Raw genomic sequence first — 19,450 nt, 5'->3', positions numbered from 1 at the left:
CCGAAGACCAAGAGTTAAAGTTGTATCTATTGAGGATTGCCAACTGGTTGGTGATCCTAAGCGAGAGACCCCCAGTAGAATAAACTTCTCCCCCCAAAAGGTCCAGGCGTTTAGAGTCCTTTGATTTGGGCACAGGCCATTGTTGGCCCTGCCTTTCTCTGGCATTTACCGCATCCACTACGAGCAAGCATGGGACGGGATGGGTAAAAAGATACTCGTAGCCCCTGGTGGGAACAAAGTATTTTCTTTCTACCCCGTTGGCCGTGGGAGGGATAGAGTCAGGGGTTTGCCAGAGGGACTTGGCGTTATGAATAGTCTTGTTCGTGGGGAGGGCCACCCTGGAAGGCCCCTCCGGGCCTAGAATGTCCACCATGGGGTCCTTGTCCTCCACAACCTCCTCAATTTGGAGGTTCATATTGAGGGCCACACGCCTCAACAGTTCTTGAAGGGCCCTAAAGTCCATGAGGGGTGGACCAGACAATGTGCCAGCCACGGCCTCATCAGAGGAGAATGAGGACGACTCCACCGGGAGAGCCAGGTCGGGGACAGGCTCTGGGTCAGTCGCAGGCATCTCCTCTGGAGCCCCTGGGGTAGTCTCTATCATGGGTGCCGACTGCTCGGGTAGGTCCGAGTCCGGAGGAGGACGGCTGAGGGATGCCTCAGGAGGACAGGTGTTCGAACGCGGCAACGGCTGGGCCCCTAGGGGGGCACCTTGTGCTTGGTGGTATGCCCAGGGGGTCCAAAATTGCCACTGAGGCTGCCAAGTGGTCACTGGGGGGGTTCTGCCCCAGGCTTCCCGGGCCTGACCGGGGAAATGTCTGAAGCCCCCGAAGCTCTTCCCGACCTCCCAGAAGGGGATTGAGATCACGATGGCCAAGGAGGGGCAGTGCGCGAGTGTAGTAGCGGGGGCACCGAGCCCCTTGGTAGCCGCATGGGGTGACCGCCGCCAAGAAGCTGATCGTGCTGGGGAACAGTGCCGATCGAGTGACCAGTGCCGCGCTGGGGAGTAGCGCCGCTCAGATGATCGGTGCCGCGAAGGGGAGCGGTAACGGGCCGTGGACCGGTGCGGAGGCGACAGTCGCCTCTGGGATCGGTGTTCTGTGCGGCGGCGGTCTGTACGGTGCCGCGAGGTCCCTTGGCAGGATCCGGACCTTGAGTGGGATCATGTTCCAGCAGTGGACCGCGACCTTGAGCGGGAGCGGCTCCAAGGGTCGGGGCTGCGAGACCAGTGCCGCGAGTCTAACCGGTGCCGTGAGTCAGACCAGTACCTGGAGTGGTGCCGGGACTCGGAACGGCATGGAGATGCTGGTCTATGGGCCGACAGTCCAAACATTGCCGGCTTGCCTTTGGAAGGTACCGGAACTCGGGTCGGTGCCGGGGCTGTCCTCTCGATGAGGCCCCTAGCGGCCTCGAAGGTATCCGGAGTGGAGGGCAAGATAATCTCCTCCACTTGAACTGCAACCTGTGTTGGGCTGCCCTGTTATTCGATCGGAGCTTGAACAACTGCATCGACTTGGATGGGAGGTCTTCCCAGATCTTGCTTTTTTCCTGCAACTGGGGAATGGGAATGGTGCCGATGCGGGCGTTTCTGGGTCCCGGGAGATCGTCGGTCCCGAGGTGGGCGTGGGATCTTCTGCGGTGCTGGAATCGGCACTGCTGTGGGAGCACTGCACACTGAGGCACTCAGGCCCGCATCTTGGGAAGGCCGCAACGCAGACTCCATAAGGAGTTGTTTAAGGCAAATCTCCCTCTCCTTTCTTGTCTGTGGCTTGAACGCCTTACAGATCTTACACTTGTCAGCCTGATGGCCCTCCCCCAGACACCTAAGGCAGGAGTCGTGGGGGTCGCCCGTAGGCATGGGCTTGTTGCAAGACTTGCAAGGCTTGAAGCCCTGGGACGGCATGCCCCAGGGCCCCGCAGGGCAGTTGAAGAGCGCTAAACTGCCCTCAGCAATTAACTACTTAATACTACAGATAATAGTTAGTGTTAAGAGTTTTCTTAACAATTAACTAACAACGATTGAGATATGCTAGGGATTAGTGGAGCACTTGGGAAACCAAGAGACCACTGTTCCAACAACTGTCACAGACGGGAAGAAGGAACCGAAGGGGGGGAGGAGGGGTCGGGCCGGCAGGGGCTTATATGGATCGCCATATCGGCGCCACTCCAGGGGGCTCCCCAGCCAGCCCAACAGGTAGCTGCTTGGGTAAAAGTTTCCGACATCTGTGCATGCGGTGCGCGCGCACCCCTAACTGGAATTGATATGAGCAATCACTCGAAGACCACCACCTGTACCTGGCGCCTGTGCAGAAATGTGGCCACGCCTGCCATGCATTTGGTAAATACTCGAGGCGCCGCTGACAGGCCAAACGGGAGGACTGAACTGGAAGTGGTTGTTGTGCACCACAAACCTGAGGTATTTTCTGTGGGACGGTGTGATTGCTATATGAAAGTACACATACTTCAAGTTGAGAGCGGCATACCAGTCCCCTGGATCCAAGGAAGGGATAACAGAAGCCAAGGAGATCATGCAGAACTTGAGTTTCTTCATGAACTTGTTGAGCTCTCGCAGGTCTAGGATGGCCCTGAGCCCGCCTTTGGCTTTCGGAATTAGGAAATACTGGGAATAGAAGCCCTTGCCCTTCTGCTCCTGAAGAACCTATCCCACTGCCCCAAGCAAGAGGAGCGATTGCACCTCCTGAATAAGGAGTTGCTCATAAGAAGGGTCCTTGAAGAGGGATGGGGAAGGGGGTGGAAGGGTAGAGAATTGGAGTGACTATCCCCTCTCTACCATGCGGAGTACCCAGTGGTCCAATGTAATGGTACCACACATAGTAGAAAGGGGATAGACAGGACGAAAAGTAAGGCGGGATGCCCGTTTTGAGCCTGACGAGGGGTTTAGACTGGCCAGAGGAGGGGTGAGGTCTCTTCCTTGAGTTCCTATTCCTCTGCACCACCTGTCTGACCTACCCTGAGGTTGATAATTCCTCGGTGGAGTGGGGGGAACCAGGATCTGAAGTACCTCCACTGGTTGGCAGGGGTGTGGAGGCCCATGGACTTCAAGGTGGCTGGAGAGTCCTTGAGGCTGTGCAGATGAGAGTCAGTCTTCTCTGAAAACAAAGACTGACCCTCGAAGGGGATATCCTGAATTGTCTGCTGCATCTCATATGGTAGGCCTGAGACTTGCATCCAGGAACTCCTTCTCATAGCCACCCCTGAAGCCATGGTGTGAGAGGCTGCATCTGCTGCGTCCAAGGCCACCTGCAGGGACACATGGGAAAGCAGTTTGCCTTCCTCGACAAGTGCGGAAAACTCTGCACGAGAGAGTCTGTAGGCAGGAGCTCTGAACTTTTCCATTGCGCCACAGGTAGTATAGTTGTATCTGCTAACCACCGCCTGATGGTTAGCAATACGAAATTGCAACCACCCGTAGAGTATATTTTTCTCCCAAAGAGGTCGTTTTTTGGCCTCACAGTTCTTGAGAGAGGACCCCTGGAAGCCCTGGTGCTTGTGCTGGTTAGCTGTGTCCACTACCAGGGAGTCTGGGAGAAGGGTGAGTTTGTGTATACAAATGTTCATACCTTTGAGAGGGAACAAAGTACCTCCGCTTGTACCTTTTCACGGTCAGTGGCAACAAGGATGGGGTCTGCCACAGTCTTAATGGCATCGCTGATCATTTTGATCATCACCAGCCCAATAGGGGATGGCCGGGAAGGGGAGAGGATGTCGACCATTGGGTCCGCTTCCTAGACCACCTCCTCCATTTTGATATTAAGGTTCTGGGCCACTTGTCTCAGAAGCTGCTGAAAGACCTTACTGTCCTCTAAGGCCAGAGCGGTTGAGGAACCTGCCACCACCTCATCCGGCAACGAGGAGGATGAGATGGTGGCCAGTACTGGGGCCTGTTCCCTGCCTTTGGCTCCCCTGGGGGTGAGGAGAACCAGTGCTGCGGCTGGTGCCTCCAACATCAGTCAGCTTAGTGATCAGTGTTGAGGGCGGTGCAGCAACCCACGCCCCCGTCACCAGTGGCACAATCGGTGCTGAGGTCATTGATGTTGAAGCAGAGACAGTCGACGCTGGCGGATGGGTCCCTGCCGGGATGACCAGCGTGGAGGGCTTATGTGGCTGCGCAAAAGAAGCTGAGGCCACCAATGTCAATCTGGAACCCTGGCTCTGGTGATAGGCCCAGGGTGTCCAGAAGGGCCATTGAGGGGCCTGCCACTGGTTCAGCCATGGCGCCAGGTACGGCTGTCAGTCGCAGCGGGAGCAGGATCTTCTGCTCCTACTAGAGCGCAACGCCTCCGCTTCCAACTCAGAGGTCTCTGACTGTGAGGACCACAGAGGAGCGGAGCCCCTTGATGCTGGAGAGCGGTGCCAACTGGGGGATCGGAGTGGCTCCCCCACATGGGTCGCCAGTGCCACAGGACGATGCAACGGAGACAGTGGTCTTATGGCCGACATCATCGCTGGTTTGCCCATAGAATGTACGATACCCGTAACTGGTGCCGGCAACCTCACCCGCCTAGGAGGTGAAGGTGGCGCTGTGCCAAAAGTCCACTGCCATCTCGAACGCCACTGGCATGGAGGGGAGCTATAGGTCCTTGTGGTGGTGGGCCAGTGAGTGGTGAGAGCCGGACTCAACTGGACTTGTCCCGGGGCAGGAGGTGATGGAATCCCCACCAAATGGGTGCCCGCTGGGGGCTTGCTGGCCAACTGGTCTTTAGACTGGTTGGGGAGTGCCCTCTGTTGGCCTTTCCTTTTGAGGGGCACTGGGGAGTGGGACCTGTGGGCGGAGCCGTGACGGTGCCGAGGGTATCTAGCAGAGTCCTTCCTCGGGACCAGCTCACACCTCGACAGTGCCGGAGATAGAAGAAAAAAAAAAATCTTCTGGCTGTCATGCACGCAGCGCGTGCATACCTGACTGGAATTGACATGAATAAGCACTCGAAGAAGAACTAAAGATTGTAAGCTGTTTGGAGCAGGGACTTTGTTTGGTGTCTGTTCGGTGCTTAGCACAAGGGGGTCCTGGTCCATGACTGGCGCTTCTAGTCACAATGGTAATATAAATTAACAATGTTAGATTGTATTGAAACTTGAGCATGTACAGCTCCATTTGATTCAAAGGAGTTATGGCATATCCCACTCTTAGGGTAACAGGCTGTTCTCCTGAGAATGGGGACTGCATCAACCTTCCCCATGGATGAAGATTAGATTACTAAACCATTAAATAAAAGCAGACCAAACAAAACAAAAAGGTACTGTCTTGGTTACTGATGAAGGCTGTTGGATGGGCTCATGTTTTATCTAGAGAAAGAGCAAGGATTAAAAAGGAAAATTCTGAAGATTTTCAGCAAAGCTAGAGGCTAGATCCTAGAACTAGAAAAGTCATAAGTTATCACCTTGTATTGTTCTTCAGTACGGTAATCTGGCCACTGTCAGACAGAAATAAGCAATGATTAAAAGATGTCACTACTAAAAATTGTACACATTAACTTTAGAGACAAATCTTAACAGCCTTTCAAAACTGTTCACACCACTGGCAACCATCATCAGCCAGGAAGGCATTTATTGTTTTAATGTTCGGTAACTGAATGTGTGTCACATTAGATGTTCATAATTATACAAATAAGTCTTGACTAAGTGCAACTTTTATATGATATTTAATTAAGTTCTTATTTTCTCTAGATTTGGCCTTCTGGTAAAGCTTAATCTTTAGTAAAGGCTACAATCTTTATTGCACAGCCCTCCTTTAACTTTCACAGAATATTTTACTCAATTTGCTATCAAAAGATCTTGGTATCCTCACTGATAATAGTTTAGAAATATCAGTATCCTTTCTCCTTCATCCATCAACTATGGTTCCATGAGGCAGCCCAAACTTGAACTGCCTCCTATTATGTGAAGTTCATTCCATTTTTTAATTAAGTGGCTGGTTACCCATTTCATCCCTTACTGTCCATACCATATCTGATGCAAGATAGTAAGTTTAGAAGTTGAAATAGCTGACAGTCATGGGGAATGCCTCATCAGCAGTGATAAACTGACAGGCAATTAAGAGCAGCCAAAACACCTCTATGGAGTAGATATACACCACCTCTAGGTATGACAGATCTTATATAATTTTAAGGCTAGTGCATGAATAGACTCAAGACTACTCAGGTAGGAGACTTGGTCCCTTCCCCCTTTCCCTTACCCAGTGTGTTTGAGCTGACCTCAACCTTGAAAGTCTAGAGCAGTGGTTCTCAACCAGGGGTATGTGTATCTCTGGGGGTACATCAACTCATCTAGATATTTGCCTAGTTTTACAACAGATTACATAAAAAGCACTAGCGAAGTCAGTACCAACTAAAATTTCATACAGACAATGACTAGTTTATACTATTCTATATACACTATACACTGAGAAGTATAAAATAAGTTGAATGGAATATAATTATATGGTAAACATGAGAAACCAAGTAATTTTTCAGTATTAGTGTGCTGTAACACTTGTGTACAAAATCAGATTTAAAAGGACACAAGTAGTTGAGGTGAAATTGGGGTACACAAGACAAAAAAAAAATCAGACTCCTGAAAGGGGTACAGTAGTCTGGAAAGGTTGAGAACCACTGGTCTAGAGTACTTAAATAAAAAAAGAGATATTCATACAGTACCATGGAAAGCAACTTAACTCCATGGTTGAGAACAGCAGTCTGGCAGACAACTGATGCAAAGAATGTAGCAGGACTATAGAGATGGAAATGTGTGTCAAGGACAGCTTTTCAGGGTATGCCAGTACACCCTCTACTCTTTCAAAAAAGGGCCATGGATTGGTTCTCTTTATGCTGTTTTTTCTTTTGTTTTATCAAACTCCATCCATCTACAATACAGTATTAGCAAGATTGACTCAGTCTTTCATTCTTCAAACTGGTGGTTCTACCGTATCTAAGGGTACGTCTACACCCAGCCGCTAGTTCGGCGGCTGGGGATCGAAGTTCCGAGTTCGATTTATCGCGTCTGGTCTGGACGCGATAAATCGAACCAGGAAGTGCTCGCCGTCGACTGCGGTACTCCAGCTCAACGAGAGGAGTACCGCGGAGTCGACGGGGAGCCTGCCTGCCGCGTGTGGACCGCGGTAAGTTCGAAGTAAGGTATGTCGAATTCAGCTACGTTATTCACGTAGCTGAATTTGCGTACCTTACTTCGACTTGGGGGGCCAAGTGTAGACCAAGCCTTAGTGCGTCAGACCTGAAGCTATGACAATTACTGTCCAATAGTGAAGTAACTGGAGATGGCTTACTCTATTTGACTTGGGCCACATTACATAACTCCTTGAATTCACAAAAGAAGATTTTTAGGTGTTAAAGTTGTAGATTCAAGAAATTCTAACTCTTTATTTGGCTTCTCTTCAAATATTTGAAGTGGCTTACTTGAGTGTCTCCTCTCAGTGGGACTACATGCCTTATCCCTCCCTTGGGCCTTCCCCATCCTATACCACAGCAACATTTCTTCCAAATAGAAATGTCTAGATGAAATTTCCTTTGGTGTCCACAGTTGCATCTCTCCTTACTCATCTGGTTGGTGTAAACTCCCACAGAGGCAGGAGTATGCCAGCTACCAATACTACTGACTTTCCTCCCTTCACTTCCTGGGCAGTGTCCATAGTCCAATGAGTCAGGTATACCTGACAACTCCCTATTTAAGGATCTTTAATTCAACCCTATGGTCCAGGGAATCAGCATCTCATGGTATGCCAATTCAAAACTAATATATTAAGTATCTTAAGCACAAACAGTGCCATAAAATAGTTTGCTGCTCTAAACATATTAACCTTATTCAAATTAAGACTTCAGGTTACAGATCTTAGAGTTAAAGTTCTCACCTGCCTTTATTCTCTTTTCCTTTTATTTTGTTTTCTTGGCCTTTGCCTCCAGTAGGATCCCACTCAACATAAGAATCTTCAACTTTCAGGTTCAGATGAGATGATGTATTGTCCAAATTGAAGACAAGTGCTGATCAAGACAAGATTGCCAAGAGTAAAAAGACATGGATTATCTCCCCATGCTGTCTATTTAAGAAAAAAAAACTTAGGAGTAGTAGACAACAATGCACTATAAAGTCAAGTAATTATATAGTTAAGACTCGTGTTTGTCACGGAGGTCATGGAAGTCAGATTCCGTGACCTCTGACTTCTGCAGCAGCCTGGTGCGGCTGGCCCGGGAGCTGCCTGCGCAGCTTGGGTAGCCCTTGGGCCCGTTGCATTGGCTGTTGCTGGGGCAGTCTCGGAGTTGGGGGGGGGGGGGCCACAGGCCTCAGGGCTGGGATGCAGAGTGGTGCTTACCTGGGGGGGGGGGGAAGCTCCCCAGAAGGGCAACAGGAACTCCCCTCCCTCAGCTCGTAGGTCCACATGCTGCCTCTGCAGCTCCCATTGGCTGCAGTTCCCAGCCAACGGGAGCTGCAGAACTGAGGCTGGGGTGGAGAGGAGGCAGCACATGGAGCTAGGGTCACTGCTTCCCAGGAGCTGGGTAGGGAGCCTGCCCCAGCTGCACCGCCCTGCCCCCCTCTCCCCTGTGGCAACCCCTGCCCCCCAACCCCCAAATTTTAGTCAGGGGTATATAATAAAATTCATGTACAGGTCACAGGCCATGAATTTTTGTTACCTGTCCATGACTTTTACTAAAAATACCCATGACTAAAATGTAACATTAATTATAGTTGGTCTGACATTTACTATAAACAAGTGAAATACAGCCAGTCCAACTGTAGTCTCTGGACCATACCACACAGAACACCTTCAAATCAGAGTCTCAGCAATTAAAATTTTAGTATTAAATCAGAGACACTTCCTACTAGTTGCAACCTACGCCAAGATTTATAGTTTGAGAGATAGTGACAAAAAACTAAGCCCATCTTCTGCTCTCCATATCACGGTCTTCTGCAAGCTATTTCTGTGATGAAGATTTAACTGTCATAACCTGTTGATTACAATAAAGCTGAAGGAACAGCAAATACATAGGGACAGTCGAACCGCAAAATGACCTGCAGAGATTAAAGCAGGCATTAGGATGCAAGCAACTAATGAAGATTCAGTAGCAATTACTGTCAAATCCTTCACCCAGGGAGAGAAAAACAGACAGCACAGAGTAGAGTAGAGTAGACATGCCAACCAGCTGCAGCCATCATTTTAGAGAGCGGATTTTCACCTCTCCTCTGAATACTGTTCTGCTATTACCAAGTACTATATTTACTGCAGGGAGAAGTGTTTGAGATCAAGAAGTCCACAATTCACAAGCTTGAACCACTGTAATATGCAGATTGAGATCAGAGGCCCACCATACCCAATATAAAACCAAGATAAAAAATTATGCTAGTACTTTGAATCCAACATCTCACTGGAATTTGTTATTTAAGCAAGTTCCATCTTTGTTATTGCTGACTAAGCAAAATAATTGAGCCTCTTGGGAGTTATGCTTCTGAAGCTGAAGCAAGGAGCCTGCCTAATATGATTGCCATATTAATAGGTATTACTTAATTAGAACACATTAGAGACTTCAATTTTGCATTTCAATATGCCTATTTTTTAAAATAATTACTGCAATCTCCACTCTTAAAGCAGTGGTCAATTTAAAGACAGTACAATACATTTCAAATGCAGCAGTCCATCATGAAGCAGCACTTACCAGAAGCAAAATGGAATTAGCCAATTTTTCTAAATTTATTAGCCCCCCGCCCTCCAGGATATCCACTGTGTTGCAGCAAATTCTTGTAAAGATTATTACTATCGTATCTTATTAAGTCCTAAAACAAAGTGGAAGCAATTTTCAGATGTTTCTCTTGAAGTTTACATAGTAGTAGTGAAACAGCCCTTTATATAGATTATCTAAGGCAATAAGTGAGGTACTGCTATAAGAGCATAGGCTCAAGATCCATCAGTGATCTCTGGGATTTGGTGTAGGTTCCAAAAAATGTTTAGGAAGCACAAGCCGATACAGGTTTCAGAGTAGCAGCCGTGTTAGTCTGTATCCGCAAAAAGAACAGGAGTACTTGTGGCACCTTAGAGACTAACAAATTTATTAGAGCATAAGCTTTCGTGGGCTACAACCCACTTCTTCGGATGCACTCTATATGCAGAAACAAAAGAAAGATCTCAAGTTTCAGTATTTGGTTTTTTGATGGGATATACTATATAGAAAGTACACTTTCAACTGTGATTGATGTTTATTCACTTTTCAAAATAAAGTGTGGGGTTTTATGTTGTGTCTCAATGAGAACACCCTCCCCCCCCAGTTACAACTCTGAATCCACATAGCAATCTACGGACTTAAAAAAAAAAAAAAAGTGTCACTTACAAAAAACAGTCACTGACCACAACTTAATAAGGAAAATAGTGTGTATATACTCTAACTTATTTGCCATCTAAAAATTTATAGCCTACAGATTAGTATCCAGTATTGAGTCACTATGTGCAATGTTGGGATTTAAAGCATAATAAGTATACCTGCTTTCTAAGCTACCTTTCAGTGGTCATGTACTTACCCAAGACAGCTTCACTTGGTAATCCAAAAATTGAAATTCTTGGGAAGTGCTATAGGCTATATGGGTATTCTTTTATTTTCTCAGAGGATTTCTGCAGTTCAAGTTGTTCACTATACGGATCCACAAGACTGACTCCTCAGATATCTGTGCCCTCCCCTCCCACAGCAATCCTCAAATGTTAACAAATAGGCTGTCACCTACGTTCAAGTTACGTGAACAGGTATATAGTGCCAAAGTGCTCAGGAGCATTCCGTCAAGCTCTGCCCTCACATCAAGCAGCTCCAGGTAATAGCAAAATCTTTCCTCAGAAAAGTTAAATTAACTGCAATAACCACCAATACTTCAGAAACCTGACCAGCAGTTTCAGTAGACAATCTCAGATATTGGAGCCAGGAACGGTTACATACCTACAGAGATTTTTCAACTTCTAATAAACATCTAGCTCTATGTACAGTAGAGTAATAGGACAAGGCAGCCTAACCTAATCCTTTTCCATGTAGGCTCACTAACAGAAGACATTTGAATTTCATCCCACAAACCTCGGACCCAAGTTTTCATTGCCTCTTTCTCTGTTGCCATTAGACTGGCTAGAGAGTGCTAAATTCTCCTCAGTGTTTACAATATTGTTTTCTACACATCCATGCAAGGCTGCCATGTCATTTTACCTTTAGTCTCCAAAGTCACTGGATCAGAGTATTCCCCTGCCACAGCCTTGTTGCAAGCTCTTACCCGAAAGTTCATATATTTTGAATCAAACTTCAGTCCTGAAGAAAAAAAAAAAAAAAAAAATTTGAAGCACTTAAAGTTTGTCATAATGATAGTGATTAGTTCCATATATTCTAGATTAAGAAAATAAGATGAAAGTTTATTTAGCATAGAATGAGGAGGACTAGTAGCTAAAAACAAGGTGACCCAGGTCTCTATAGGAAGGCCCTGTAACTGACCAGTTATCTGGAGGCTACATTCATTTACTGAGTAACATTTGTGTTTGTAATAAGGATGCCCCGTCAACGGCAAGTGTTTTGTATAGTTGAGCATTCTATGTTTGCAGTGTTGTTGTAGCCATGTTGGTCCCAGACATGAACAGCAGCTTGGTGTAAGCTCAAAAGCTCGTCTTTCACCAAAAGAAGTGATCTCACCCACCTTGCCTCTAATAGGATTCTGTTACATACAAAAAACCCCCAGTGTTTGTTCAGAGTCACCTCAAGAGCAGAAGACTTTTTAAGAGGGTAAACGAGCAATCTTTACCAGATAATGTATATTCAGTGCCCTTAATATAGTCTATCAGCTCCCAGCATGTTTCATCTTTTACTCGAGGAAGCCCATCAAAATTAGTTTTCCTATATTCCAATACAAAATGATCAATTTTGTTGTCTTCTTCTGGCATTCTCCATACTATCGTTACAGCGTTGTCAGCTACCAGACACTCTACTGGGTCTATCTCTGGAGCTTTGGGGACTGCAAAACAAACAAAACAAAAGAACATTAGAGTACTGATGAAACAAAAGTGTTTGCCACCCCAGTGTTGCAGTCTGTTCCTTTGGACCTACACAAGAGAATCAGAAATTGCCTTTGGTTCAGTAGCACTCATTCCTTTCAGGGATTTTACTCTATCTACAAACTGGAACTTAAAGAGCAATAGACTGATATTCTATTTAATACTCTGTCTGTAAAGTGACTATATTAAACACAAAATTAGCATTTTGCTAACAAATACGCATTAGCTCTAGGATTAACTTCTACCATTCTGGTCTTTGTTTTTCTGACAGTACAGGTCAGGCTGACCTCCTTGTATAAACAGTAACAAGCGAACAGAGCTGGTGGGGACTGGCAATTGTGGTTCCATGGTTGGAATAAGCAAGCAGGAAGAACATTTTAAGGAGGTTAAATTGTCTTAAGGCTCTTTCAGACAGATCTTTTTACAGAGCACTCAGAGCTAGAGCCCTGATATAGGATCATGCAGCAAGAGCATGCTTCCATCACTTTAGAAAAAAGTTGGTTTATAATATTTGGATACAAGCACCACTACACAGATTTACAACATAACATTTCCAGAGAAAACAAGGTACATACAGATACTACAGTGACCTGAACACAAAGCATTTACTAATGAGTAAATGTAGTGTATATGTGTGTATGTGTGTATACAGATATAGAACTTGTATCAAAACATTAGCAGACTTGTGTTTTTATGGTTTATTTTCTGTAGTGTATTTTCTAGCAAAATCCAAGCAAAAGGATAAGAGCTAAAAAGCAAACTAGCTTCTCACCACCAGGACACTGAGGAAAGTATGTTTCCAATAATCATAATTTAGGTTTACTCAAATTACTGTGTTTTTATTTGGTTATCCTCCAAATCCTCTAATCTCTCTGAAATCAGTTGACATAAGATGATCTCAGGTACTTCAAGTACCATATTAAAAAAAATTCAACTTCCTTTACTAAGCCCTACAGCATTAAGTTTTGGATTAACCTTACACTAGAAACAAAACTCACTTCTTACTCCCAGTGTGATACCGGGTCATATTGCAGAACCTCGGCATCTCATGACACCAGCTACCCAAGAAACGCATCAGGGCCCATTCTACAACTTGAATCAATTTCACTATATTTCTCTTTCCCCGTCTAATCCCTAAATATTAACATCCGAGGCGCACATCATGCGTGGAACAAGAAAGAGGCAGCATCAGAAGTTGGGTGCATGACAGATAGTAATATACTAATGGATAGCAGACAAAGTAGGATTTAAAACCTTAAAACAAAAAACAAAAAAAACCACCTTACCAGTGGTCCATTTTAATCAAATGGAATTTCATAGGTTTCTTTCTGAATGTAAAACAATGCACAAAGCAAGCAAAAAAGTAAGTAGCCAATTACAGCTGGAGTCCATGACCAAAACCTTATTTCATCAGTAAGCTGAAACCAAGAACTTTAGGAGTCAAATTTACATTGACAGGAAAGGAAAGAAGTATCCATGTGTTTCTTGTTCAAGAATCTGTTTTTGCCTAGAAAGGTAGAGAATATTTTTTTTCTAATACTCAAACAACTTCTGCAGTTTTCAAAAGGGTCCTGAAAATAGTTTTTGAAGTATGCTTGCTCACAACCCATTAGGTATTTTATTCCCCTGAGGCCTGCCACTTTGCAGCAAGCTATTCCTCTGACAAGTCACATAAAAATGCATTAATGGAGTTTCATATTTAGACCTCTATTTCTGTGGAAGTACATTCCATTTACAGTAGGTGATCCCCTCATCCCCCCAACGATCAGCCCTGTAAATAGTCTGAGTTCTGATTCAAGCTGGTTCTTTCCATGTCATGCATCATCACCAATAGACATTCTGCAGTCTAACTTAGACCCGTAATTAAAACTTGAAGAACTATGGTTTTCAAATTGAGACTTAAGTTACATGTGTAACACTGCTGCTTTTCACTGGGTTTTCACAGATGTAGCCAATTGAAACTTGGTAAGCAGTTCTGTTGATCCACAGGATGCAGTAGAAATTTTTAGCTCACTTTTAACTATCAGCTCTGCAGAGTGAGGATGACTACCAAGCAGTAAGAACTTTGTCATTCAAGCCAGCAAGTACAGGGTTAGGATTTCTCCCCTTCATACAAATACCTCACTGGGTTTTGTTAAATGAAACCCTATGCATATAAATTACTTAAGTATATTTAATCCTCCGAGGGCACATTGCCCAAAATGAACAGGTTGCAAATTCAGGCAAGACGACCAGCAAGTATTCAGTCTACTAATTAGGATCGGACCTCAGATCCCAATACTTACCCAACTTGTTTGGTCTGGCAATAGGTGTTCTGAAAAAAGCAGTCTGAAAGTATTAGCACCATGTGTGGTCACACTGGTCTGGCTGGACACACATCCTGGTCATTTAAAAGTTAGATTTCCCCGATGTGTTTAATTCTACCTACTAGCCATGCTCCTCTCCAGTCATCACTGGATACCTAGTCCCTTCAGGTTCTAGATAGAAAAATTGCAAAAGCATCCGCAGATAAGCATAAGAACTTTTATATTAATTCTTTTTCAGCTTTTGAAGATGCTGAAGTTAGAAGCCTAATGTTTTTAATATCAAAAGGCATGTAAATTATATTCATGTAAATACTTCATAGTGACAAACATTCAGTACCATTAGGTTGGTTTTGATTTCTAACAGGAAGTTTTCCCCATCTGAATACACAACAGTAGCACATTTACCAAGTAAGGTGGTGCCATTTTCTGTCACTTTTTAGATCTGAACACTTGGTTATTTAATCACTATGCCAGTCTCCGGTTCAGTGTACTTGTTCCATATATCCCAAATGAAGGTCAGTCATAGGGACAGACACCACCACTGAAGAGAGACAAAAGACTATTTATTGGTGAATTTATTAAATCTGTTCATCACTGAAGCAAACAATTCTTTACTGATATAGTAGTACAGCTTAAATTGCAGCATGCTTAAACAGCGATGCACACTTCAGTAGAAGAGTGCAAGTTATAATTCAATGATCCCAGCAGGTGTGTCATAAAGTGCATGAAACATGTGGGAGTGGTAAAAAGAATTACCTAAAATTTTAATTTGCATTGAAGACCAGACATCTCACAGAAATCTTTGAAAAGCTTAGTCTTGCTTTTATTGTACAGTTTCTCTTTATGCAAATGGACCCTAGTCAGAGCATGAGGGGGGAAAGAAAAAGGGAAGATATTCCACTTGAAGTTACAAAACAAGGTTTGTGAGTGCACAAAATACTCACTCCAGCTCAGTTCTCATAGCATGAAACGCAGGTAGTGTTAAGCCAGAGAGTTGCACATTTATAGCTTGCCAAGAGGAGATATGGTGCCCTCCACTTTGTTTATTAGCCTTCCCAGCAGAAGCAGAAAGTCTTCTTCAGTCTATGTACCTATCCCACGCAGCCAGCCTCCCAAGCATGCTATGTTGAAGAGTTACTGAACATTTTTAAATAGCACAACTTAAGTGTAAATGCTTTTCACTTCTCACAAGGTTTATTTGAATAGAACACAGGACAAGTTGTAGTCATAAAACTTGATGTTCCAGCAGGGCACGTGGTTTACAAAACATTTGGGAATTGCCAAGTTGTATAGGGATTGAGAACAAAGGTTTATGAAAGTGGTAAGCTAAAAGTTTTAGAGAATCACAAAAACAATTCTAACTGGTTTAAAGAGAAATATAGTAGTATTTGGAGAGAAGAAGATTATAGAAGTCAGCCAACAGGTTAAGAGTTTGAGAGAAATACTAAGACATCTATCATACAGAGGCCATGCCAGCAATTTTTGAAGCACCTACTGCTACCCATTATTTTTGGCATTTTATTATATGCCAGATAGAAAGATGAGATTCTTTCATGTGTTTTAGAAGTTTTAAGGTACCAATACCATTGTGATGAGCATTATATAAATGCCTAGATATCACCACCTCACCAAGTCTGAGATTTCAAACTGTCTGAATCAACACCCAGTTTAAGTTTTGCCTGCAAGAATCTGTGCTGCTATAAGTAGTGACAGAGCTCTGTACCAAATAGTTACAAGTTATCCACTAGAAAGAAGAAAAAAAAAAATTCAGTGATATCCTTACAGTTGATCTTTCCATATTTAAATGCCAAGTGCTGGATTATCTTGCATGAGCAAGTATGTAGCTAACCAAAATTATGTTGAAACTGGCTGCATAACAAGGGTTAACTGAAAATTTTTCCAGTTTAAGGAATGTAATTTTTTTTTGGCTTTAGTACCTACAAATGTTTTCACTGACAGCACTGGTCACTCAAGTCCTCCATTTGTCGCCCCACATAACAAGTACAGTATACAAGCAGCATTTCAAGCTTCCTCCCTTATCTAGAAAGGGTAAGAGGATAACTGAGTTGCCATTTTCATCCAGAGTCTAAGGACTGAATGGTAATTTCAGCACAGCTCATCATGAGTTGCCAATTAAGCATCATGATAGTGATTTGAGACAAAACACTACGCACAGGACCAAGATTACCTCTGCATCATACAGTGAAAGTGACCATGACTGCCAGCAGGAGTCTTAATAGCTCTGGAAACAGTGTTGAGGTTATTAATTCCCACACCAAAGGAAAGTCTTCCTTAAGTTGGAGCTCAGGCTGTAAATATCAGCAATTTAAAGTTTAGTGGACTGTTGCCTTTGAGAATCTAACATCTAATCCAGGAAATTCAAAGATCAGATCATATTTTGAAAGGAAGTATAGAAAGGAAGTCAAAGGAACTCAAACACTCTTGCCTCTGCACTTATATCCCTGGCATCTTGTGAACTGAATGAAGTAGTAACATGTCAGACAAGACTCAGCTTGTGAATATGTTAAACACTTGACACCTTGCCAGTGCATGTATGATCTTAGGCAATTACCTATGATGGCAAAGGAACAAGTACAGGTCTGGGAGCAAAGAACAAGTGCCATTCCCACCTTTGTTGACTGGCCCTACTACTGTATAAAAGGTCTATATGTGTGCTACCACCTTTATGAAGTAGATGTTATAGATCTGATATTTGCCAAGACATCTAAAGCTTTAGTAAATGCTGAAGAAACTGCTCAAGGTAGCTGAAAAAAAATCCACATATTAAAATGCATGAATTAAACTACTGTTTATCCCAGATATCTTATAGTATAAACATTCAATTCACTATAGGACTTAGTTTTACCTGGCAAAAACTTTAAAGCCTGGAGCATCTGCCTTTCCTGAGAGAAGTCCACCATCAAATGAGTCATGTTATCACTGACCTTTGGTTTCAAAGAGATGCGGAATGCTGAAGCCATTGTGACTCTACAGGAAAGAAAGGCTTATTAGGAAAATGTGGTTCATATTTTGGAAATTCTATACTCAGGAAGTTAACTTTTGAGGTGTGTCAAAACCATGTGATTCTTTATAATTCACTTCAGAAGTTGCTACAGGTTTGAGTGTGCTGTTCTTCCCTTATATATGAAAAATCAGCTCCCACATTTTAAAGTGGTGTTTACAACCAGTTTTCTGAAGTTTAAGTTAAAAGAAGTGTTTCACTGCTGTGAGAATCTCTCAAAAGCTCTGGTGTTAGTTGCAAGTGCCTCCCTCTCACTTGATCTGCGACACTGAGTCCATGTAAGACAACCTAGAAGTTACTAAAAAGACTTCAGGCCTGATTCTCCCATGCTTTGGGGGTATTCATTTAAACCTGTGCAGACAGAGTAACACTAGCCACTGAAAGTGAAAAATTCTGATTTGGTAACATTTTACAGCCACTTTGCACAAGCCTAGGATCATAGGACTGGAAGGGACCTCAGGAGGTTCTCTTGTCTGGTCCCCTGAACTCATAGCAAGACTAAGTATTATCTAAACCATCCCTGACAGGTGTTTGTCTAACCTGCTCTTAATCTCCAACGATAGAGATTCCACAACCTCCCTAGGCAATTTATTCCAGTGCTTAACTATCCTGACAGAAAGTTTTTCCGTGACGTCCAACCTAAACCTCCCTTGCTGCAATTTGAGCTCATTGCTTCTTGTCCTATCCTCAGAGGTTAAGAACAACAATTTTTCTCCCTCCTCCTTGTAATAACCTTTTATGTACTTGAAAAAGTATGTCCCCTCTCAGTCTTCTCTTCTCCAGACTAAACAAGCCCAGTTCCCCCCCCACCCCAAAATCTTCCTTCATAGGTCATATTTTCCAGACCTTTAATCGTTTTTGTTGCTCTTCTCTGGACTGTCTCCAATTTGTCCACCTCTTGAAATGTGGTGCCTAGAACTGGACACAATACTCCAGTTGAGGCCTAATCAGCACAGGGAGGAAGAATTATTTCTCAGGTCTTGCTTAAAATACTCCTGCTAATACATCCCAGTAGGAGGTTTGCCAGTTTTTGCAACAATGTTACACTGTTGACTCATTTAGCTTGTGATCCATTAGGACTCCCAAATCCTTTTCTGCAGTACTCCTTCCTAGGCGGTCATTTTCCATTTTGTATGTATGCAACTGATTCTTCCTTCCTACATAGAGTACTTTGCATTTGTCCTTATTGAATTTCATCCTATTTACTTCAGACCATTTCTCCAATTTGTCCAGATTTTGAATTTTAATCCTTATCTCCAAAGCACTTGCAACCCCTCCCAGCTTGATATCGTCCACAAACTTTAAGTATACTCTCTATGCCATTATCTAAATCACTGATGAAGATATTGAACAGAACTGGCCCCAGAGCTGATCCCTGTGGGACCACACTTATATTCCCTTCCAGCTTGACTGTGAACCACTGATAACTACTCTCTGGGAATGGTTTTCCAACCAGTTATGCACTCACCTTATAGTAATTTTATCTAGGTTGTATTTCCCTAGTTTGTTTATGCAAAGATCATGTGAGACGCTATAAAAAGCCTTACTAAAGTCAAGATATACATCTATCACTTCCCAACCCATCCACAAGGCTGGTTACCCTGTCAAAGAAAGCTATTAGGTTGGTTTGACATGATTTGTTCTTGACAAATCCATACTGATGTTACTTATCACCTTATTATCTAACAGGTGTCTGCAAAGTGATTGCTTAATTATTTGCTCCATTATCTTTCCGGGTACAGAAGTTAAGCTGACTGTAATTCCCTGGGTTCTCCTTATGTCCTTTCTATAAATGAGCACTATATTTGCCCCTTTTCCAGTCCTCTGGAATCTCTCATCTTCCATGACTTTTTGAAGTCAATCACTAATGACTCAGATATCTCCTCAGTCAGTTCCTTGAGTATTCTAGGATGTATTTCATCAGGCCCAGGTGACTTGAAGCATGACCAAATGAAAGACAAGGCATTGAAGAATTAAGGCCTTAGTCTGATTCTCAGATTTCAGAAAGTATTAAACCCAACAACATTTCAAGTATCAACTTATTTGTCCATTATTAGAAATGCTTTAGCTGCCAACACTGTAGAACACAACTTGTTCCTCAATTACAGA

The 19,450-nt window shown here is 43.8% G+C and overlaps 1 protein-coding gene across 1 annotated transcript in view; it reads right to left on the bottom strand.

The window, feature by feature from the left end:
- Nucleotides 1-19,450, bottom strand: part of FSD1L (fibronectin type III and SPRY domain containing 1 like) — a 63,101-nt gene that overhangs the window by 17,147 nt on the left and 26,504 nt on the right. The window contains exons 6-9 of the mRNA XM_065406357.1: nucleotides 17,186-17,307; nucleotides 11,764-11,973; nucleotides 11,181-11,279; nucleotides 7,862-7,991 (exon numbers count right to left, since the gene is read on the bottom strand). Of these exons, the coding sequence (XP_065262429.1) occupies nucleotides 7,862-7,991; nucleotides 11,181-11,279; nucleotides 11,764-11,973; nucleotides 17,186-17,307 (561 nt within the window). The remainder of the gene's footprint in view (nucleotides 1-7,861; nucleotides 7,992-11,180; nucleotides 11,280-11,763; nucleotides 11,974-17,185; nucleotides 17,308-19,450) is intronic.

The sequence above is a fragment of the Emys orbicularis genome, chromosome 6 (genome assembly GCF_028017835.1).
Source record: "Emys orbicularis isolate rEmyOrb1 chromosome 6, rEmyOrb1.hap1, whole genome shotgun sequence".
In the NCBI taxonomy this organism is placed as follows: domain Eukaryota; kingdom Metazoa; phylum Chordata; order Testudines; family Emydidae; genus Emys; species Emys orbicularis.
The sequence above is the reverse complement of the archived record's forward strand: the minus strand, read 5'-3'. Positions and strand labels throughout refer to the sequence as shown.